The following is a 22,863-nucleotide window of genomic DNA, read 5'->3' as shown; positions in this document are numbered from 1 at the left end:
TAACGGATTAGTAAAATGGGCATTATGTAAGATGTATACAATTTATAGAAGCATTTGTAGGTTTGTACGATTTTTTTCCCTCACAACTTTATTATTTGAGCACTTACAGAAATGACAGAAAGCAAATACATTGTCACACATCATAAAGTCATTCAGTAAAAAGCAAGAAATTAATTATATTGATTTTTTTAAATTGACACCATTATTTTCTAGATTCAGTGCCCTTACATTTGAATTATGTACAATTTTTGAGAAATTAAGAAGTAGACAACACACATATCTGTTTAATTGCTTATAATGTGTAGAAGATACAGCTGAATGTATCAAACATAGATAAGCAGTATCTTCACAATTAGGTTGGACCTCTGATGTAAAATATGTCTGTAATCCTGGCTGCAGCCCGGACTGAGTCGACCCTTTGGTGCTTCCAAAGTCTAAAATCCATTTTCAATCTCAAATGAAACAAACTGATAAAAAAAAACATGCTATCAAATGCTGAAACTGTAACTGCAGGCTATGTACAAAATCCAAATGTATTTGCTAAGGAATTAAGATGATATTCAGATACCACACAGTTAACCTTTCCCTATCTTTCCCCCTTTCCTTCAGGGTTTCTCCAGCTCCATCTCTTCCTCCTCCTCCCTAATGTTGCACACATCCTGGTACGGGCCATGTGCCTGGGATCGTTCGATCTGATCATATGTGGAACAGCAATCATCCAGATTTAGCCCCTGCCATAAGGAAGAAGGACATCAATTAAACAACACAAACATAAATGAAACATATTCATGTTCGATTGGTTGAAACAAGATAACACGTTCATTCATATATTTGTTCCGGCTTTTAGCCATGTGACTTGCACATGTATATCTCAGATTCAGAGTGTTTGACTGATTAATGTACCTGATATATGTTTTCCTCTTCCATTTTCATTTTCCTCTTCTCCAGTTCATTTAGTCTCTTTGACTGTGAAGGGGGAACACAGAAGTTTGGAAAGCTGTGACATGGTGCAACGTCCCACGGAGGAAAGGCAAGAAACACTTTTAATCCATTTGAGAAACTTGTAGCTGAATGTACTAGGAACATTCAAAGTCTGACTGTTTTACAGATTACTTTAAACTGTGTTGTGTTGACATGGCGAAAACCATTATTGAGACATTTTAGAAATGAACAATTGCTTCAAAGTGTATTCTATGAGTCAGGGGTAGTCACTGGTGTTAAAATGACTTATTATACACTTTATGTTTTATTCTTATGTCGTCATGTTTGAGCAATCTCTGGCACAACAGTTTCCTTCGAGATTACTCAAGTTATCTTATCTCACCTTGAAGAGGACTAAGAACGAAGGCAAAAGCACAAACAGTAGCAGTAAGAATCCCTCCACCGTCAGGATGGTGTTTTTGGTGGTTTCGCTGATGTTTATTGTCTTCTCCATCATCTCTGGACATACAGAGAAGGTTCAGAGGTGAAACAAGTGTTTGTTCGCACGTTAGAAAGAAGCCGGAGTGTACTCACTAAAGTATTACTTAACGGACTTACTTGGAGATTTATGAGACGCTTAACTGTTTTGTCACACTTGTATTATATAATATAAAGAACACATTCCCGTCTAATGTATGAAATAAGTGAGCTTCTCTGAACTAATGTGCGTAATCCCCAAAAGAGTTTAGTGGTGTTCTGTGTTTAATGAGATTATGATGCAAAATGGCATTTCAGTGTAACAAACTCCTCTATACTTGAGCTCGACTGCAACCAGATCTAATCTCGGTGCTATTTAAAGTAAATGACCGGGCAGCAGACTGTAATGAGACCATCCTTAAGATGTAAAGATTAACCAAGCTGAGATATGCAATGATGCTTCCACTCACACAGCTCTTAGATAGACTAACGTTAACAGGATTTATGGCTTATGAGGTGTTAGCAGAGCTTAGAGCTCGCTTGACTCCATCTCACTCCATCACACGAACACTCACTGTAGACCTGCAGGAAGGTGCCGTGTGAGAGGAAGTCGACGTGACTGCCGTTCAGCAAACACAGGTACAGCCCGGAGTCATTCAGACGGACTTCGTTGAAGGTTAGGTTGCCACACGATTTGCCAAGGACCTGTGTTTCTCCTTTGGTCACATGGTTTGAAAGCTGCACCAGCTGTGGAGGCAGATTGTTGTTGGCAGTTCGTTTGACCCAAGTGAATTTCACTGACTTCTCATCGGTGCTGTAGCAGCACTCCAGTTCCGCTTTGTGAAGGACATGCACCCTCAAGAAGGCCCTGTCCGGCTCTAAAGTCACCTTACTCTGAGCAACACCCACTGTTGAGGAGGGAGCAATTATGTTATGTTGTTTTGTGCATTTGGTTTGATTTTAAACCCAACATTTGTTAAATTATTCCATATTGATTGCATATATGAGATCTTAAATGTGAAAATGAGCAGTGAATGTACAGCATAATTAACCAAAAGTAACAGAGCAGAACTGCAACAAGATAGCACAACCATCTGCTCTGAGAGGAGATGTGGTTCACTGAAGCAGAACTCAGAAGAGCTAACTGTGAAGAACAGTTAGAGTACATACTACATATATACATATATTTATACTAGCTTTAACATACAGTCATGCCTATTTTCTATAAGACCCAGATGATAATTGCATCTACACAAATATAGAATGTGGTTTATATACTTCATAAAGAGTAGACTATTTTAAATAATATTGTATATCAAAATAAAAGTATCTTACTCACCGAGGAAGCTGCAGAGGAGAACGTTTGCAACGGTCCCCATTGCGTTTACAAATGTTTAATCCGGAGATCAAAAAACGTACTGAAATACTGCAGGGAAAATACTTTATACAACATTGACCGCAGTCTGCGCTGCTATTGTACAAACGCACTGGTGTCTGTTGTTTTTCATACTGTCAGGATATCTGCTTGAGTGAGTTTGGACAGGCCCACATTTGCATAAAAGTCTTTATGCATGTAGAGAATAAATTATATGGTAACTTCTTCATGAAGAATTATGAGTGCAACATTTATATACATCGTATGTATAAATACATATATATAGTATGTATACATATATATACACATGTATAAATATATACATACGTATACATATATATATATATATGTATATATACACATAGTATGTATAAATATGTGTATATATATATATATATATATATACACAGTTTATACATACATATGTATAAATACACATATATACACATATATATACATATATATGTGTATATGTGTATTTATACATATATATGTATATATATGTGCATTTATATATATATATATATATATATATATATATATATATATATATATATATATATATATATATATATATATATATATATACATATATATATATATATATATACATATATATATATATATATATATATATATATATATATATATATATATATATATATACATATATATGTATATATATAAATACACATATATCTATAAATACACATATACATATATAAATACATATATGTATGTATATATATACATATGTATATATATATATATATATATAAATACACATATATATGTATATATACATATATATATATATATATACATATATATAAATACACATATATATATACATATATATGTATATATATATATGTATAAACACACACACACACACACACAGTATATGTTTTAAGGAATATACAGATTATAATGTTTATAAAGAGTTAAACTAACCTTGAGCTCACAGATTATTCTAATTGGCTCATAACTATAAAAACTGACAAAACAGGAATTTATTTCCCCAATTTATTAAAAAAAAATGAAGAATAAAAAACATAACGTACCACAATTTTCCTTAAGTATACATCATTAAAGAACCTCTTACACGATAAAAAAATCAAAACCCAAATACACAGTATAGTTCTTGCATATTCATTGTTTATAGATAGACATGATGACGCCTGTATGACAAGGAGCAGTGTCTTTATATACAGGCCACTGGCTGGCTGAGTTGGTGGAGGGCTCAAAACCTGTTGCTGTAATGGAGGAGGACACAAAAACAGAATCCTGGGAGGATCTTTCCATCGTTATTAGTCATTTTTGACATTGTCTCTAACTCTCAGAGGTCCATTTCACTGTCCTCCATGAAAGACAGCGATTGTGTTCGTAGACAACTTGATCGTGGGAACAAGGCACCGCTCTATAAATACATTTTCTTTACATCTAGGTATTTGTATATAGAATGCGTGAGGAAAAGCATTTGGAGAGAGAGAGAGAGAGAGAGAGAGAGAGAGCTGGAAGTGACTGTAGCGTGTCGAGTGACGGAGTCCCTCCCTGCTGACCGCTGCAGTTTGACAATTAAAACAATCCCTGGTTGAGATGATCTGTATAAATGCATCCCATCGCTAAGCTGCACAGCCACGGTCCAGAGCAGGTTTGCGCTTTAACGTGCACACCAAAAATTTGCATAATTTTTTAATTCATTCATGCATAGACAAGTCACAGACAAGTCCCGTCTCTCTCACCGTTATGACCAAATGCGTAGTACACAATTACAAAAAGCTTGTTGGACAAAAACAAAAACAGTAACAAAACCTCCCCCGACCCGTTTAAGTAAATCAAGTGAAATACACAACATATGTTAAAACTGTGCGAAGGAAAAGGTGATCATGCTATCACAAGTGAGGGTGTCGTCAATGGAGCTAACGAGCTTAATAACACGGGGACTATTTCTTCAATCTAGCATCTATGTACATTTTACAAGAAGACAACCACATGGGGAGAAATGGCAGTAAATGTTCAAACAGAAACTTCTATTATTCAGCGTCTTGTGACACTCGAGTGACTCGAGGCCCCCCCCCCCCGACAGTTGGCTCTGAGGATTCAGGGTCAAAGGGGCCGTTTGTTGTTGCAACAACGGTGAGAATGCATATCAGGAAGTGATCATGAACACGGAGATGTTGGACTGAGATTGCAGTTTTCCTTCCTCCAAACCGTTAACGTTTCCTTCGTACGCTCATCTGGCTTCACGCTCTTGTCGCCTCTCGTCTTGCTGGAGTCCCAAGTGTTCAATTACAGTCCTCTCTCCGGGTCAGAACAGAACAGCGTGTGGCTTTTCCTCACACTGAAGTGCATGCAAAAACTTTTAATGTTTTGTATTGACGACTAACGCTTCATTCTTCAATGTGCTTTTTTTTTTTTGATATCGCTTCAACTTATGTTGCCACGTGTTTGAGGAAAAGCATCTGCGGGCTACTGAGCGATCACTAAGCGACGTGCTCCTGCACAGATGAAGCACGTGGTTAAGAGAATTACAGCGCGTATGAGGATCTAACGTTGCTTTGTTTCGTCTTTGGTCTTGTGTGCACGGCCACAGCTCTGCCACTACTCAGAAATGACATCATCATAATTATAATTACAATCAACGGCTGAATCAAAATACGAAGACGAAGCTCAGTTTCGATACAAATGTTCCTGCCAGGAGAGAATAGACTCTTCTTTTCTAATAATATGCGACTCTCACGTCCTAGAAGACTATTTATAACCCGAGGAGGAGGATCCATCTGGGGGAAGGTGACTCTGCAGAAGTGATGCTGGCACCGAACACTTCTGCAGCGCTGGGCTCTCAGTGTTTGTAGGTGTGCGTGCACATCTTCCTTCATTACAGCGAGAGCACATCATAAACTCATGTTCTCTACACATCTCATGAAACCTCGAAACTCACTCCCCATCCCGACATCTCTGTCTCTCTCTACCGCGATCTTTGTTGTACATGCTACGTTTGCCTTCTTGTGTTTTGTCGTTTGTCCAACACGTCGCTCCATCTATACACGTTTGAAACAGGCGAGGCGACTCGCTGACCCAACAGAACTCAGAGGAATAAATAAAAGCGGTAAATACAAACAAGTCTCCATTATTAACAGCATGATTACCTATAGTGCCACTATTTATACATGTTTCTATGTGACCTAATGACAGTAAGAACCCTCCTATGAAGCACATCCTTAATTAAAAACTTTGTAACACACACACACACACACACACACACACTTTCTTGCATGCAATATTTGCAATAATGAAGGGCAGCCTATATGAAGCCCAACGGTCCAAAAAACGGTACTAAAAAGAGAGTAAATACATTTCGCAAAAACAGTGTGGCTTCAACTTGGTTTGATTAGAAAAAAGTGCATCTCTGTGGTACTTTGGCATAGACTAGAAATAACACTATATATCAGCAGTAGTATTTCAATACATCTTCAAACGCTACATTGGCCCCCTTAAGGCTTCCACCTGGTTATAGCTCACCTGGCGGGCAAACATCCTCTACTGCACATCTGCTATTGGCAATAATGTCAATTATTTTCTAGCGTGCATGTCTCTGGTGTGCGTATGTGTGTTACAGCAGATCGCAATCACTACATTTTGTTAGGCAGCATCTCTCTCACAGCACAATATTGCTTCTTTTTTTTTTTTGGCACCTCTCTGCAAAAACAAACCTCCCACTTGAAGTAGGAAGTCCCGTTTTTTTCTTTTTCTTTGTATACCTCTCTATCAAGCACGCACGCACGCAAACAAGACACACATACACATGCACACTCCCTCCCGTGTTCCATCGCTGCACTGTGCGTAAAGAGCCCCCAAATGCAGCGAAGGGTCCAGGGCATGACCGAGGAGAGGGTTTAGGAATTTCCAGGAAAGCCTCTGAAAGTCACTCTTGCACTCCAAACCAGCACCAGTAAAAATCTAAAGAGAAGAGAAGACGAGGGAACGTTTGAATGTGAGACAGCGACGTGTAAAGCTAATGAGCTTGAGGATGAACTCGGGCATAGTTTCCACTGGGGAAATGACTTTCCTCACTTTGAATGAGAGCACATCTCTGGGAAACACATTCAAAGTGGTGTTTTTAGAGTTTTTAGTCGACTGAGAATGTCTTCAGTCGAGGACAGCCCTACTTTATGTGTATGCAGAAACATAGTGGTGAATTGTAGACCCAGGTAAACATATGCCCTTGATATGATGATACCCAACGATACTATAAATATAATAATAATAATACTTTAAATAGTTCAGTGTTTTCACCTAGTGGCCAGCAGGTGGCGCGATGGTGTCTCACTGGAAGTTCCCCCCCTCCAGTGAGAACTTGGAAAGGGCCTCCTGCAGCCTGTGGTGCTCCTCTTCTACAGTCTGCAACACACAAAATCAATATCACCCTAGGAACTGAGGACAGTCACTGGCTTCCCCACCCCCACACACACACACACACACCCCCACACACACGCACACGCACACACACCTCTTAACATCCTCTCTTTGTCTCCCTCGCTGCTTCTCTGACACATCCCATTGCAAGCGCTGGACATAATAGCCATTTTCAGAGAAGTCCAATTTCACAAGGTAATTGTCAGCGAAGCAATAACAGCAGTGGTTAAATGGTTTTCTATTCTCTAGTTTCTCTTTTGTGCCATTTTGGCCCCATTTGTCCAAAGTATACTGCAGCTCGCTCCTTACTTAAGCTATCCTCAGTGAAATCCTTGATGCCCAACTGTGTGTCTCTTTCCAGTCGGCTCCCATCTTTTGTTACGTCTGTCATCTTTATCTGCCCCTGTCATATTACCTGCTCCCTCTCTATATTCTCCCCTCACCTGTAGTCTCTTTAGTTGTTCCTCCAGACTGTGGAGCCTCCTGCACACTTCCTCCCTCCTCTCCTGGGACAGCACCAGGGGCGCAGTGATGCTCCTCTCCTCCACTCCCTTCGTCCCTGCACCTTCTTTTTCACAAGAGTTATTGTTGTCCTCCTCCGCTGCCCTGTCTGTCGTCTGGCTTTCTTCTGCGGACGGAAAGACTCAGTTTAGATGTGTCACGAGGCACTTTTGTTTTGAATTGCAGTACATTTTGACTTTCAAAACAAAACAAAAGCCGACCTGTCGACTGACAGCTATCCGTTTCTTGACTGGGCCTCTCTGATTGCTCCTCTCCGTTTTCTTCATCGGGCTGCGAGTCTTCTGTCAGACTGATGCTGCCGACCAACAGCCTTTTCAGCGACATGACTAAACACAGGAGACATATTTAGTGGTTTCGTTAGTGAGACAGGCAAAGCTGCTAAGGAAGAAAGGACTGACAGTTATACAAAAATCATGAAGCATTCACCTTCATCCAAAGCACTGTTGGCCATCTTCTCCTGATCGCTGTTGGAGTGGCCTATCAAGTCGAAGCCTTTGTCTGACAGGAAATCAATCAGCCTGTGCCTGGGGTCTGAAGACTTGTCATCCGTCAAGCTGTCTTTATCTCGATCTACGGGCAGACACCGGGCTTAACTTTGGCTGGACATTTCAGAAAATGCGTAACAATAACAAATTTGTGCGTTTTATTAAGTGTCCAGCTGATAAAGCGCTGCGGTCTCACCGCTGCTGCTTTTCAAACCCCCGTTCTCCGTCGGGCTCAGAGGGGCAGTCAGCCTGACGGGGGGAAGATGACAAAAGAAATGAGATATTTTTGAAATGGGTGAACTTTGGCAGGCGATGAATACGTCTTGCTCTTTCAACTGACGTGTAAGTACACACACACACACACACACACACACACACACACACACATTGACACATACGTGGATGGACTTAATGGAGCTCCTCCACTTCCATGAGGCAGCGTCAACCTCATGGGTGCTCCACTCTTCTTCAGATCATCCACCGCCGTCTTTATCACACCAGTCCAGCTGTAAGTACACACACACACACACACACACACACACACACACACACATTACATTTCCTGGTTGTGATTTAGCTTCTGGAACTCATCATGATTATCTGTATTTCTCTCCCACACTTACATTTTCATCTCTCCAAGAGACTGCGCCACAAGTTCATAGATCTGAGCGCCGCTTTCCCAGGTGAATATCACATAGAAGGCCTTTCGATCTGACAGAGCAGGGGAAAAAAAACATTTGGAAGGTTTGAATGATATCGATGTCACAATGGCAGCGAGCGTGTTCGTCCCCCGTTGCGCGCGGCTCACCTGTGGCCACTTCGCGTAGGAAGACCGAGTCCAGCTTGATGATGGGGCTGAGCATCTGCTTGCCCTCTTGCACGGCGATGTTACTCTTGCTCTGGCATTTGAGGACCATCTTGTCGTCCTGCCTCTGGAGGAGCACCAGCAGGTCCTCGAGCAACACACACTGCACCTCTGAGAGACAGCGAGGAGGACGGGGAGGAAGAGATGAGGTTCTCATTGTTCTTTTTAGATATTTATATGTAGTAATTAATGTATTTACTACCAATTCATACACACACAGTTTATAAATGATGGCCTTAATTGTTTTTAGTTGTGTGATTAACAGGAGTTATTTATGTATTGTGTGGATCTGTTGATGCAATGTCCCATACAGGAACAAATAAAGTTGAACTACATTGAATTGAACTGAGGTTAGTGAATTAAACTTGATATAACAAAGGAAGTCCAACACCTACACTTGCAGCTGGGTTTCCTTTTATAGCTAACTTTAATCTACAGATTTAAAAAAGGGAAATGAGAACCCTTGCTCTAAATTTGCATTTTGGAAACGGATAAGAAAGTCGATTTTATTAAATAAATATTTAAGTAAGTTTGGCATGACTGTTTAATTTAAATGAATAACAAATAATAAGTCTAGTAAATGTTCTGAGCACTGATAATACTCTATATTTACCAATTGCCTTCTCCTTTGTGAGTCTCCAGGTCACAGCGCCTTCGTAAAGCATCTTCTTCTGAGTCAGGTCGATGTTCTAGAAAAGCCAGCGGGAGAATAATGAGAATAACTCTAAAATATCCGAAGAACTCAAATGTGTGAGCAGACGTTACCTTATATTCCGTATAAAGCTCATTACTGGGTTTGAGCCCTGATGTGTCCAGTCTCCGCTGGTAGTCCTTCAGAGTCTGGGGACGGACAGACAGGTCAGCGGGTCAGACAGAGGACAGACACTTTAGAAGTAGACGTAGTCCAACATGCAGAGACCTTAAGAGGTCTCAAAATGAATTTACTCCACTTCAAACGGTGCTCGATCACAACCTCACACAGTGTTGACTGATGGATTGTGTGTTTCTCACCAATAGGTTCTCCATCACTTTGACCTCCTCATTGACATGGTTGAGGATCTTTCTGCAGCACTCTGCGCTCTGCTGGATCCTCTCCTTCTCTGTCGGGTCGTCTGGGGAGAGACAGAAAACACAGAGTTGAGGAAAATACAGCTTTCACAGCAGAGAGCAAACACAAGCCATAAATCACGAGCAGCACACGGAACGCCCGGGACGGACAGTAATCGATTGTTTAAATGTTTTGCTGGTGTGCTCAAGTTAGTCCACACGTATCCTGTGTTCTTCTGATACGGATTGGCATTACTCTTAATCTACACGTTTACACAAACAGATAGATCATCATATGGCTGTCATAAAACAATACAAGCCTATGTATCAGCCGGAAGAATCTACATAACCACCAGACATGATTGTGTCACCTTTAACAAACACAGAGCCATATGATGATGTATACCACGGAACAGTGTGGCTGATATCCTGCAGCGTCTGTGGATGTTATTAGGACACTTTGGGAAATGTTGGGGTGAGAACTGCTTTAAGGTCAAATTGGATTCAATGTAAAGAAGTGACTTTACAATTTACGAATAGAACTTTCTAAATAAAAGTTTTATATCACAGTATGTCGATATTGTGATAAAAGCTTTTGTCCAACCCTTTTTACATTTTAATAATGAGCGTAATTGAGTCACCTGTCATCAGTAAAAACATATGGTCTCATTAATATGTTCTCTCTCACACACACACACACACACACACACACACACACACACACACACACACACACACACACACACACCTGTGTTCTTGGCAATATTCTCCAACAGCAACGGGTATTTGGTCAGTCTCTGCATCTCTATGGGAATGATGTCCTTCAGCTGCAGCCTGCGGCACTGGGGCTTGCACTCTGCCTCCTGGGATATACACACACACACACACACACACACACACACACACACACACACACAGACACACACACACACAGAGTCAGAATAAGAGCATATGTATGGGGCCACTTACCATGTCCGTGCGTCTGTGAGCGTCTTTCTGTTCAATCTTTATGAGTCAGTTTGTGTGTGTGTGTGTGTGTGTGTGTGTGTGTGTGTGTGTGTGTGTGTGTGTGTGTGTGTGTGTGTCAGAATGTGTGTGTACCAGTATAAAAGAGTTGAAGCGTGGCTCTTTCTTCTGTCTGATCTTGATCTGGTCCAAGGCCCACGACTGGTGACTGCAGAATCGGGCTGTCAGTTTCTGGAACCACTCCCCCTCTGTACCTCCGAACTGGAACAAACACACACACACACACACACAGGAAATGACACTGTGTTGGGATAGCCAGCAGTAGAAAATGAGAGGAATAAAGAGCTGGAAAGACTAATATGACCGTGGAGCAGTTCTAGCCAATATTTTACTTTCATAGATAAAAAGTTATTTGTTAAAACAACAAAATCTGATCTTGGCACAAAACTGCCAAAGTACATTTAATTGTCGGCACATATCGGGTGGAGTAAAAGCAGCACACATACTGAGAGGAAGAGAGATGAAAGATGCTGATGACTCACTCTGCTGAGCACTGTGGTGCTGATAGATTTCACTATGAAGTTGTTGTCCAAACGCAGTTTCTTCAGGTTCTCGTAGAAGTTAACTGGATTCACAGCCAGAGACAAACAAAGAAATACATTTAACTGTACTTGTATATCTATATCTATATCTACATATATATCTATATCTATATCTATATCTATATCTATATATATACACAATCTGTTTGTCTGACTGTGGGAGGATACAAACACGAGTCAGAAAAGGCCTCTTCGCAGCAGCACTCACAGTGCATCTCAATGATCTCATCCAGGTTGGGGAAGATGGTGGACAGCTCATTAGAGGTCAGGAGCTCCTCTCTCTCCAAAGGCTTGGAGAAGATCATCTGGAGGACACTTAGCATCCGCACATGGGCATGCTCAGTGGCAAACAGCTCTGAGAGGGGAGAGGGAGTAGACACCAGAATAAGAGACACCAGAATAAGAGAATCGCCATAATGCTGCTTCATCGCTCCTCTCCTCACCGTTGATGACCTCCTGCCTCTTGGTCTCCTTCTTGCTGAGACTGGACAGCGCTTCATGGGGAGCCAGCTCCCTCCAGTTGGGGGGGTCCTGCTCAAACTCCAGGAAGCGCGGCTCCATCTCCTCCAGCTGCGGGGAGGGGCTGGTGGGGGAGTGGCCGGGCCCTTCAGAAAATAAGACTGGTCCATCGAAACTGAGGAAGGAAGAGGAAATTCAAACGTGACCCAGGTGGTGAGACACACACTCTGGTGGCATCAGGAGGTTGTTGGCTGAGGAACAACAGTAGATGTGAACAGCTGGTTGCATTTTTAAATACACACCAGGGATGAGTTAGATATAGTGAGGATGTTAAACTTAAAATTGTTTCAGAGTGATGATAAAAGTATAAATGCCTTAATGACTTATTATTGTATTACTTTAATCCACACCACTACACATGTACGTGTTCATTTGTTTCCTCTTCTTCTACGCTTGTTGTTTGACGACTCTTCTGCACTGTTTGCTGTTTCAGGACGTTCCCCACTGATTCCTCACAAAGTACAAATGACTGTGTGGATTTACAGTCAACTAACAGCAAGTAAACTAACCCTTAATAAGCTCCTAATGCTTACTCAATAGTCAACATGGACCTAACTCGATAATCTTTCCCCTGAAGAGCTAAACGTCTGACCTTTCTGTGAGCATGGGCTGTTTAACTGTTACTTACTCCCCGTCAGTCACACAGCAGGTCAACAGATGAATGAGTCGGTAAGATTGATTCGTTTAGTTTGTGTCTACAGGAGGAAATGGACATTTACTTTTAATAATTAAATTTAAATATCCTTTCAAAGTGATCCGGCTTTTAGTTCAGTCGGGTTCGATCCATCAATACTCTCATGAATACACTCATCCTGTGTTATCGGTCAAGGTCTGTCCCTGCTGTGCACCTCTCCACTCAGAGAGGCATTAAGGCGGGGGTTTGTCCATCTTACGGATGGAGATGGTGGGGGCTGAGCGGTGTAGGTGTTGTAGTCGTGGTAGAAGGCGGCTGGAGGTCCACATCACTACGGGAGCGAGACTGTTTTGCCCGGGAAGAGCCACGGCGCCGAGAGGAGTGTCGGTCCACGCGGGCACTCTCGCTACGCATCACTTTCCTACTGTAGGGAGGGAAGGTGGGAGAGGGTGAGGGAGGCATGAGAGGGAAGGAGGAATTGTGACAGGAAAAGAGAGGACAGATGGAAAAGAGGCCACAGGAAGGACAAGAACAGACGTATGGAAGGAGGAAACAGAGAGAAATACCAAAAGGCAGTGAAAATAACAAGAATAAGAGAACGTCATATGCAGTCAGTGTGCACAGACGGGTGTGTTAAACATGAGGGGGTTTAAGGTTCAGGATTTACACATAAAAGAGAGAAAGAAAAAAGAAAAATCACATCAACCAAGATAGATAAAGATAGAAAATGAGTGAATATGCATGAGATATGACATGCATATACTGTTAGAATATAACATACAGAGTGTGCTCCATATACTGTAGGCATGGTAGGATACCAAACACTTTCTACATTTCCTTATGAATTACTGGGAGCTAATGTACAAGAGTATGTTAAGAAAGTAGCCATGCAATGCTTCTACATAATGTCTGCACTGGTCATTTATCTTGTAACACCGTGCATTCACATCCACAAGAAATAATCCAACGGATCTCAACAATCAAGTTTATTCCAACTCCTTCACACGCAGGTGCATGATACTTAGCCGTGTAGTGTGTGTGAGTGTGTGTGTCAGGAGTGCAGGGCTCAGTGTGAGTGTTGTCTGTATGCGTGTGTTATCTGAAGCATGTCCATGTGACTCAGTCAAGGCGCTGACACCCACCTTTTCTTCTGTCTGTAAAAACACGGGACACCACATCGTTACACAGCCGCCTTTACATACCATGAGCAACCACAACATGGAAATGCACACCCCCAACATGATATGCTAAACTCGTAACCACGGTGAGAGTAGCATGCCGAATAAGATTGCCGAAGCCCCTGGCACAACATGTAACCGCACACACTGTGGAAACAAGCAGGACAAAAGGACGGGCCCTGGCCACAAGAGACGCAGACAACGAGCAACACAAACTCAAATATGAAAATGACTGAACTGCAACACAGTGTGAAGATTAGCTACCTTGTCTAAAGCGTCGCTGTAGACCAAGTAGCCAATCTTCACTTTTGTTTTCTACACGTTAGCTCAAATGTCTGACTGTTTACTGGATAGAAAGTTGCAGCATAGAAAGCCTCATCTATAATCAGTGTCATGTGATCCGCTTGTGAATGTCTCGGTCGAGGAGAAATCACCGGTTAAAAACAAGAGGACTGCACACACACACATATACGCCTGTATGCAACACAAACTGCAACGAAGCTCTGTTGTACACGTTAGGAGATGCACACAAAAGGGACAGAATGACATTAGGAAGAGAGCGTGCCATGATGAGAAGAAAGAGGAGAGAGGGCATGAGGGAGAGGGAAGGCAAAGGGCTGGAAGGGAAGGTTGGGTCCGAGTTCACCTGGTGAAGGTCCTGCAGGCTCTGTTAGCTAGCGAGCAACAGGCAGCATGACAAAAAGCACACGGCAGGGACAGACTGCTGGGGGAGTTTTACCACGCTCCCTCAGCCGGGGCACTTCAGACATGAGTCACCTCCCCCTTCCCCCTCGTCAGTATATACAGTCTTTACACCTTCCATACAGTCTAATTATAATCTGATTACAATCTCTAATCTTGTTATTTCTTATTATTGAGTCACTGCGGTTATAGTCTCACTCCACTGGTTTCCACCTCCAGACTCCTCACCTGTCTTTCTCCACATTCTCCTCTGTCGGAGTGTCCATGGGTGAGAGGAGCTCCCCGACCGTCAGCCCTCCGCCCGGCCCGACGGGGGACACATCGCCCCCGTCGGCCGGGCTCGGAGGCTCTAAGCGATTGCTTGAGAGTCCTGGAAGATTAGAAAAAGGGGAGCGAGAAAACAAATCGGGGTTATGTGACGCATTTTGTAATTAGTTGGTGCTTTATCCAGTAATTGAAAATGTATATCTCCTCAACAATATTGTATAAATAAATCTATTTATCTTATTTTATCTTGTATTTGAAAGAAGTTTATATTTAATTAAAAAGAAAATTAAGTGTAGAATTTAAGATAATTGCTTTTGTAATTACCTTGAGAGAGCGTCTCCATATAATAATGAAAAGCATGTGTACATATGAAATAAAAGTTCTTCTTTTGTTTCATCTGATCTTTAATGTTTTTGTTATTGTTTAGTTTTGTTCGTAACTTTAATTAAAAACACAAAATATTTACTATTTATTATTTCTTTTATATCTTCGAACGCTGAAACAATCCAGATATATTGTTTTTATGCACAAATATATATCATGTTTATTAAAGGTTTGTTGCAGTTTTGTTGAGTCATTGACTTTTATTGTGTTAAAAAGAAATAGACTAATAAAAGCAGGTATTAATTCATTATTTAAAATCACATTAAAGAGGATGAAATAGTAAATAAACAATATATAATATATAAATAATATGTAAAAAATTAATTAAAAAATATATATAGATAATATTATATATATATATTAAATTTAAATTATATATATATATAATAATATTTAATTAATTAAATAAATAAGTATAAATTATATATATATATATATATATATATTATTTAATTTAAATACTGAAAAAGTCTCCAATGACTCCAAACAGAAAGCACAGTCTAGTCAACGTTACCATCCAAGTGTGAAGACTCGGGGCTGTTGATGATGCTGATGCTGTTGCCTGACCCATCGCTGATCTCTAACCCAGGCAGGGAGGAGGGGCTGCCGGTGGAAACAGACTTCCTGGTGGGGAGGGAAGGGGCTGCGGAGTCCGTCAAGGAGCCTCTGCCGGGCACCAGACCCTTACGCTCCGGATTCACCTTCTCCTTTTCCGCTGGAGAGACGGAGAAGTGCAGCAAGCTTAACGGAGCTCTCGATAAAGCAGGAACCAAAAGCACTTTAGTGACTTTGTGAGACGGACAAACAAACAGGATGAGTACGGTGCAATCAGGGCCTCTGTAGTAAATGAGAGGGTTAGTTCGGGGGCAGGAAAACACCCACAACTCTGCAGACGAGGTAAGTGTGACATGCGTGAGGTTTTCTGGTGATTACAAAATACAGCTAATTCTTCAAACAACCACCCTGAAACACAGAATCAACTACACAATGCTACACCCATCCCTCCCACTTTGATTTGGGACATACAGACATGCTTGTGGGTTGATTAGTAGGGATGTGACCATTCTACAGATAAAAAAGGAGAGGGGGGGGGGACGGGACTCTGGACGTCTAGTACCTTCAGCCTCCGTTTTAGGTTTGACGTCAGCTGTAACAGGAAAGAAGGGCAGGACAACATGTTCTCATATCCAGACCATTCATGGATTCATCAATATGTATAGTTCTTTTAAATGTCAGTATAATTATAAATATGTATATAAAGTGTACGTTAAGAGTCAGAAATTAAACACTACACAAGAGAAATAACATTATAATAGGGCTCATGTTTGACGTTTGAAAAGTAGATACATACTGTTGCCTGCGATCCAGCTGGGGATGCCAGGAAACCCCCCCCTGGGTTTGCCCTTTGTGGATTCATCCTTCTTATTCTGGAAAGGTAACACAGGTAGGGAGAAAGAAACATCAAATCTGAGGGCGGAAGAAACACACATGCTTCCCCCAAAATGTCTTTATGGTCCGATTACTGATGTGTCTGTTTCCTGAACAGGAGTGAGACGTTACCTTCACCAGCTGCCTCCTGAAGAAGCCCCCTCTGGACTTCTTACTGTCCACTGCCCTGGTTTTCACCCCGAGGTGCTTCATGAAGAAGGCCACCGCTGAGAAGATGGATTGGCTACGGAAGAAGATGGAGAAAGGTATTCATTATAATATCTAATACTGATTTTAGTCAATATGTATTATTAACTATTAAGCTCTATTTTGCAGGATTTTTTAGTTGATTATAATTCAACTTATTTAAATTGGGAAGAAGACGAAGAAAGGGGCCTCGTGAGGAGGAGGAGGAGAAATTAAAAGCTTAGAAGCATCCAGTGTTTGAGCACATACCTCCACCTGAAATCTTAAAAACCTTTGCATCTGCTCCCAAAATGCAAACACTCATAAACAAGCACACACACACACACACAGAGTGTGTTTTGGCTGCAGCTGGAAGACTTGACAGTGAGCTAGCATCTCTGACTATAGAACATGCAGTGTGTGTGTGTGTGTGTGTGTGTGTGTGTGTGTGTGTGTGTGTGTGTGTGTGTGTGTGTGTGTGTGTGTGTGTAAGAACAAACAGAAAGGCTGACGATGTGAAGATTATTATCGAGATTATTTCTTTCTATATGTGCACGTAGTGTGGATGGAGCCTGAGACACACACGTGAAGGGGAATACGACCGCGCTGAACGAAGTGGAGTAATGCAGCTTGGGAGGCCTCATGAAGTCATTGAGCTTACGATGGATTGAGCTCAAGACTTTAAAATCTTAACAAACGTTCTGTGTTACAAACTGGAGAAGTGGCGGCATGAACCAGACGTCGAGGGTGTGCTTACACACACACACCACGGAGTTGCACTGTGGAAGGTGTTTGACCCATTCGAGTGACTTAAAGCTGGTACACTTCAACCTTATTATGACCATTATCTTTAGAAGTCTTTTGCAAGCGCCAAAACTTATTGAAAGTGCAAAACGAAGTAGTACTTCTGAGCAGACAACACATGAATCTTAAATTACTCTGCGAACGCGACTCGATTAAAGATAAGGCTCTTATCAACCCGCAGCGATAAGACATTTCAAGATAACGAGGCCTAAAGTGACGGTGTGTCTGCATGTTAGTTAAAGGAGGTAAAAAGGGCAACAGAACAGTGGTCTGAACATCACAGAGGGCAAAGTTATCCCAGAAGTCTCGTCAGAGGAGAGGGTACGCCGCGAGATACTGAAGATAGTGTGTGTGCACAAGGGAAGCGACATCAGTGCACGCGTGAGAGAGAGAGCGCGGCTCATAAGGGAACGTCTGATCAAACTGTTTTTCCCTCCACTTTTTGACGACCACATCCTTTTTTTCTTCTTCCACCATCCCTCGACATCTTGTTTCATTTCCATTTCTCTCTCGCGCTCTTCACCTCCCCTCCTTCGTCTCCTCCACCTTTAGCTTAAAATAAAGCGGCCCCTTGTGCGAATGCTCCAAGACAGCCGGTGCATTCATGGCCGGCAGACAAGGGCCAATTATGTAATTTAACGACCATTACGTAGTGGCTAAAATAAGATTATGGCCAATAGCGCAGGGAGAACACAGGCAGGTCTTTTCATTGCCTTGTTGTTCAGCTATAAGTACAAACAAATCATATTATTGACTCCCTCTGGGGTTGCTGATTTCCAAAGGACTTTTTGCATCGATGATTTGTCTCTCCTTTCCTGCAATGACCTTTTCTTCATATAATTGTATTTGGATACTACGCTGCGCAGCATATTTGACCTTCTCCTCATGTGATTTCAGTTGAGCAGACATTGCTCTCAGAGGCTTTTTTGTTTGTTTGTTTTTAAATGACGCTGAACGATCCTCCCCCCCCCCCCCCCCAAATCTCAGCACAAGACTTGCCAGCATTTTAAGGACGATGTTAAACAAGGTATCCCAAATAACAAGCCTCCTCCCGTCTTCGTGCACACAGACGCGCGTATTCAGAGGACGAACACACTTTCTTTTCATTTTCTGTCGTCTCTCCTTGGAGCCAAAGTACACTTCACCCTCCTGCTCCAACAAACTGACACCCCCAACCAAACCCCACCCCCTCCACCCTCCCCCTCTGTCCCCATATAGAGGTCATTGGCTTCATGGAAACAGTTGATAGGCCGGGGCCAATCGACTGGCATGGATTGGCAGCGCACAGTAAACCTCCAGCTTCGCCTAAATGCTTCCATGTGTGTGTGTGTGTGTGTGTGTGTGTGTGTGTGTGTGTGTGTGTGTGTGTGTGTGTGTGTGTGTGTGTGTGTGTGTACGGAGCAGTAATTGCTGAGGCCAAACACAGAAACATCTGATTGACATTGTGCGGACACAAACTGCTCTTCCTTCATTCACAAGTCTGCTGATTTAAACCAGGATACTAAACAAAGCTGCAACAACAACAACAATAAGAAGAAGAAGAAGAAGAAGAAGAAGAAGCCGATACTGAATATGTTCAGAAGGAATGTAGCCGACCCAAAATCAAAGTCTCGGACGCCAGAAATGCCTCCGTACTCGGCACACATGCACACCTTGGTTCTTGATGCTAACCTCATGCCAAGAGTTTGCAATCCAGCTATGCAACATTCTTCTCTCTCCCTCAGAATAGACCTATAATAAAGGCATCAAGTAATAATTCAATCTGCTTCCCGGACAGTTCTCTGTACTGATCATACGCAACAATAACAATAGAGCTGATAACGTTTAGATTTCAGCGTCTACAGCCAGAATATACACAAACACAGTGAGAGTTCTCCACTGATTTAGCATTGCACTGTTTTTAAAAAGTATAAAAATCAATACAGCAGAAGCAGCGCTATTGTCCCAGAATCTGCCGCCTACATTACCCACAATGCAACTCGACCACCGACGGTTCAGTTGGAGATTCAGCTGTGCTATGCTAATAATTGCTTTGAGCCGCTAGTCTCGAGCAGAGATGAGGAGCGAGCGACTAAAGGTTTGGTGAACTCACTTCTTCTGAACTCCACGACTCTAGATTCTAGATTTTCAAACTTGTAGTCTTTATCCCCAACTGAGGTCATCCATCTGAATCCACAAAACACCAACGAACATACTGAAGGGGAAAAAGTGCAAAGTATTAGGTGTGGGTGCAAAATGCACTGGAGTACTTTAAAGCTGAAATGATTAGTCAATAAATAAATCAGTTGATGGACAGAAAAGTTATTTTATTTGAGCAAAAATACCCCAAAATAATCGCTGTTATAGCTTCACAAATGTGATTATTCGCTAGAGCTCTTATCTGAATCAAAGGTTTAAGAATTGTCGTATGTCGAGGATTGTAAATAATCCAAATGAGTGATTTTGGGCTTTATAAATAAGATTACTTGCACAATGTCACCAATAAACAGTTCATTACACAAGGACAGGAAATGAACCATCATGTAAGACAAACAATGCAAAACTTCACAATTTCAAAGCTTGAAGAAGAATTATCACACACACACACACACACACACACACACACACACACACACACACACACACACACACACACACACACACACACACACGCACACACAAAGTTCATTTTGTTTGTAACGGCTGCTAACACACAGTCTGCAGACCTTTCACCCCATCTTTCCCTCCTCAAGAGTAAACATCATCTATGGAGTCGAGTCTCGCTTTTTCCACCGTGACCCCTCAAATGAAAGAGCTCATTCTGTTTCCTCACACACACACACACACACACACACACACACACACACACACACACACACTCACACTCACACTCACACTCACACTCACACTCACACTCGCCGTCACATCAGCTTTCCAGCCAGTCATCTCTCTGACTCACACTTGGACAGATGGATGTAACTCTTTCCATTTGTGTGAGGAACAAGCTGCTGCAGCCAGGTTTTACTTGCCCAAAATCTTCTTATCATTAAGTTTGAGAGCTGACGTTGGCTGCACATGTTTCACACATGTACACACACACACACACACACACACACACACGACCACACATACTGCAGGGAGCCTTGTCTAGTCCAGCAGAGAGATGACAGAGGATGGCGGGTGAAGACACTGCGCTGCCTGTGTAAGCGAATGCAAAAATCGTCGTCCTGTGAATGTCAGTACAGATGCGTGTGGTGGGATTCTGTGTTCCAGCTTTACTGCACCCCCCCCCCCCCCACCCCACACCTCCCTGTGATGTTGGTGCTGCAGGTGGAACTGTGACACTGAGGCAAGGTCACAGTCGTTTTACCACCAAACACAAGATCGCATCTTACACACCGCCATTGTTTGTTTACATAAAGCACGTTCATGTTCGTCACTGCATTTTATAAATGTGACATATTAACAATGATAATAATTAGTAGTGATTTAGAGCTCCCGACAGAGTAAACTATTATTATTAGGGTCTATTATGAAGTAATAGACGAGTGTGTGAATGAAAAAGCACATTAATGATGGCTATGTTCTAGTCAAGTGTCCCCGTAAGTCCTCACAGTGACACTGATCCAGCAGGAACACGACCTGAAGCTGCTAAAAGGAACAAAGACATCCTTCATCGTGTTGTTCACACCTGTGTGCTTCTCCATGAACAATATTGTTGTGTGTTTTTAGCGTTACGTTGTCTTTCCATGCTGCCGTCTTGGTCTCGCTTGCAAAAACAGGCGTCTAACCTTAACGTGACAAACTATCTTCTCTGAAATTATTCTTTTGTAAGTTCACTTCCCCCTCTGAGCTCTTTCAGGAGGAATCAGTAGATTTCTCTGCTAACCCGCAGAGAGAAGAAGAGCAGCGCAGTGCGCTCCCTCTCTCTCATTATCTCCTGCCTGTGCGTCAATCTTACTGCAGCCAGAGAAGAATACCTGTGTTCCCTTTGAAGTCCGAGCCTGGCTACAGTAAATTATTAGCTTGCCTGCAACACAGCTCCAGGCCCTGAGGACACCCCCTGGCTGTTCCACTGTGGGTGTCATTACCTGTCATTTCAGTTGTTAGGTATCTCTCATAGAGGCTAACAACGACGCCTCGCTCGAGCCTTATCCGAGCTTATCTCGCTACCCTGCGAGAGACAGTGGGTGTGGGTGAGTTTATGTAAGCCTATAACAATAGAGAGAGAGAGTGAGAGACAGGGAGGAAGAGAGTGGCACAGAAACTCTGATTAAATAGCCAACATTCCTTTAAAAGGAAGAGAAGTTAGCCTTTGGGCTCCAGACAAGCCTGCACATGTAAAACGTGGAGAGAGAGAGAGAGAGAGAGAGAGAGAGAGAGAGAGAGAGAGAGAGAGAGAGAGAGAGAGAGAGAGAGAGAGAGAGAGACGACAAGTGCAGTGCTCCTCTGGTCTAGCAGAGCGTAACAGGAAGTGGCAGGGCCCTGCTTCACATGGGGCCTCTGGGGTGCAGCGTCTGGCTGGGAACGCGTCACAGTCTCCGCTGCAACACCCTTTACACACACACACATGGCAGTGTCTAATAATTAGCTAACTCGCTCGTTATTAAAATTCACTGGAAGTGCAGGAGCGAAAGTCAGAGGCACAGATGAGTCAAACAGGCCTGGCAACCTGGCACAAAAAAAACCTGTTGTTTTTAGAGGAGTGATTAATGTATATATGACGGCTCGCTGGCAGCCACAACCCTGTTCCAGCCTCCTATCTTTAGTTAATGACTGCAGTGAGATAATGAAGCTGCATTACAGTATGTACAGTAATTGCAGTTTCCTGTGAGCGCAGGAAACTTTGGCCCATTCTGCACAGGCAATGTCCTCTGGTTCACAAGGCAAAATCATCATGGGCAATCAATTATATGCAGACACTAATTACTGAACGCTGTCTGGGCCTCCCTCTCTATATAGGCTGATCAGATGAGTGAGTGGTATAGGGAGAGAGGAGGGGGGAGAGAACACTGGGGAGGGACTCCATGTCATACATGGCCTCCTTTCATGTTGTGCAAAAACAATGTTGACAAATAAATAAGAGGATCTGGGACTGATTAT

The 22,863-nt window shown here is 42.3% G+C and overlaps 2 protein-coding genes across 2 annotated transcripts; both read right to left on the bottom strand.

Moving 5' to 3' along the window:
- Positions 1 to 68: 68 nt before the first annotated feature.
- cd79a (CD79a molecule, immunoglobulin-associated alpha) lies at positions 69 to 2,906 on the bottom strand. Its single transcript, XM_029451744.1, has 5 exons — positions 2,738 to 2,906; positions 1,974 to 2,306; positions 1,325 to 1,440; positions 904 to 966; positions 69 to 731 (listed from the first exon to the last, which is right to left on the bottom strand). The coding sequence occupies exons 1-5, from the start codon at positions 2,775 to 2,777 to the stop codon at positions 606 to 608; spliced, it is 678 nt and encodes a 225-aa protein (XP_029307604.1). The 5' UTR covers positions 2,778 to 2,906; the 3' UTR covers positions 69 to 605.
- An 879-nt stretch (positions 2,907 to 3,785) lies between these two features.
- On the bottom strand, positions 3,786 to 18,387 carry arhgef1 (Rho guanine nucleotide exchange factor (GEF) 1). The gene is made up of 25 exons (XM_029451094.1): positions 18,305 to 18,387; positions 16,924 to 17,035; positions 16,715 to 16,790; positions 16,481 to 16,510; positions 15,878 to 16,078; positions 14,941 to 15,082; positions 13,975 to 13,986; positions 13,092 to 13,256; positions 12,123 to 12,313; positions 11,888 to 12,034; positions 11,620 to 11,702; positions 11,213 to 11,338; positions 10,860 to 10,974; positions 10,076 to 10,176; positions 9,830 to 9,904; positions 9,678 to 9,753; positions 9,008 to 9,175; positions 8,823 to 8,910; positions 8,598 to 8,705; positions 8,396 to 8,448; positions 8,141 to 8,284; positions 7,915 to 8,040; positions 7,636 to 7,820; positions 7,073 to 7,177; positions 3,786 to 6,736 (listed from the first exon to the last, which is right to left on the bottom strand). The coding sequence occupies exons 1-24, from the start codon at positions 18,385 to 18,387 to the stop codon at positions 7,103 to 7,105; spliced, it is 2,682 nt and encodes an 893-aa protein (XP_029306954.1). The 3' UTR covers positions 3,786 to 6,736; positions 7,073 to 7,102.
- Between the last annotated feature and the right edge of the window lie 4,476 nt (positions 18,388 to 22,863).

The sequence above is a fragment of the Cottoperca gobio genome, chromosome 16, assembly GCF_900634415.1.
Source record: "Cottoperca gobio chromosome 16, fCotGob3.1, whole genome shotgun sequence".
In the NCBI taxonomy this organism is placed as follows: domain Eukaryota; kingdom Metazoa; phylum Chordata; class Actinopteri; order Perciformes; family Bovichtidae; genus Cottoperca; species Cottoperca gobio.
This window is presented reverse-complemented; position numbering and strand designations above follow the sequence as displayed.

Excerpts from the sequence above, each read along its gene's own strand:
- cd79a (XM_029451744.1), bottom strand. The coding sequence starts at position 2,777 with ATGGGGACCGTTGCAAACGTTCTCCTCTGCAGCTTCCTCG. Across the intron at positions 1,441-1,973 it reads CACCTTCCTGCAGGTCTACA|AGATGATGGAGAAGACAATA; the intron begins GTGAGTGTTCGT and ends CTGTATGTCCAG. Across the intron at positions 967-1,324 it reads CGTTCTTAGTCCTCTTCAAG|TCAAAGAGACTAAATGAACT; the intron begins GTGAGATAAGAT and ends CCCCCTTCACAG.
- arhgef1 (XM_029451094.1), bottom strand. The coding sequence starts at position 18,387 with ATGAATGCACCGGCTGTCTTGGAGCATTCGCACAAGGGGCCGCTTTAT. Across the intron at positions 9,176-9,677 it reads CACAAAGGAGAAGGCAATTG|AGGTGCAGTGTGTGTTGCTC; the intron begins GTAAATATAGAG and ends GCTGTCTCTCAG. Across the intron at positions 8,449-8,597 it reads GCTCCATTAAGTCCATCCAC|GCTGACTGCCCCTCTGAGCC; the intron begins GTATGTGTCAAT and ends TCCCCCCGTCAG.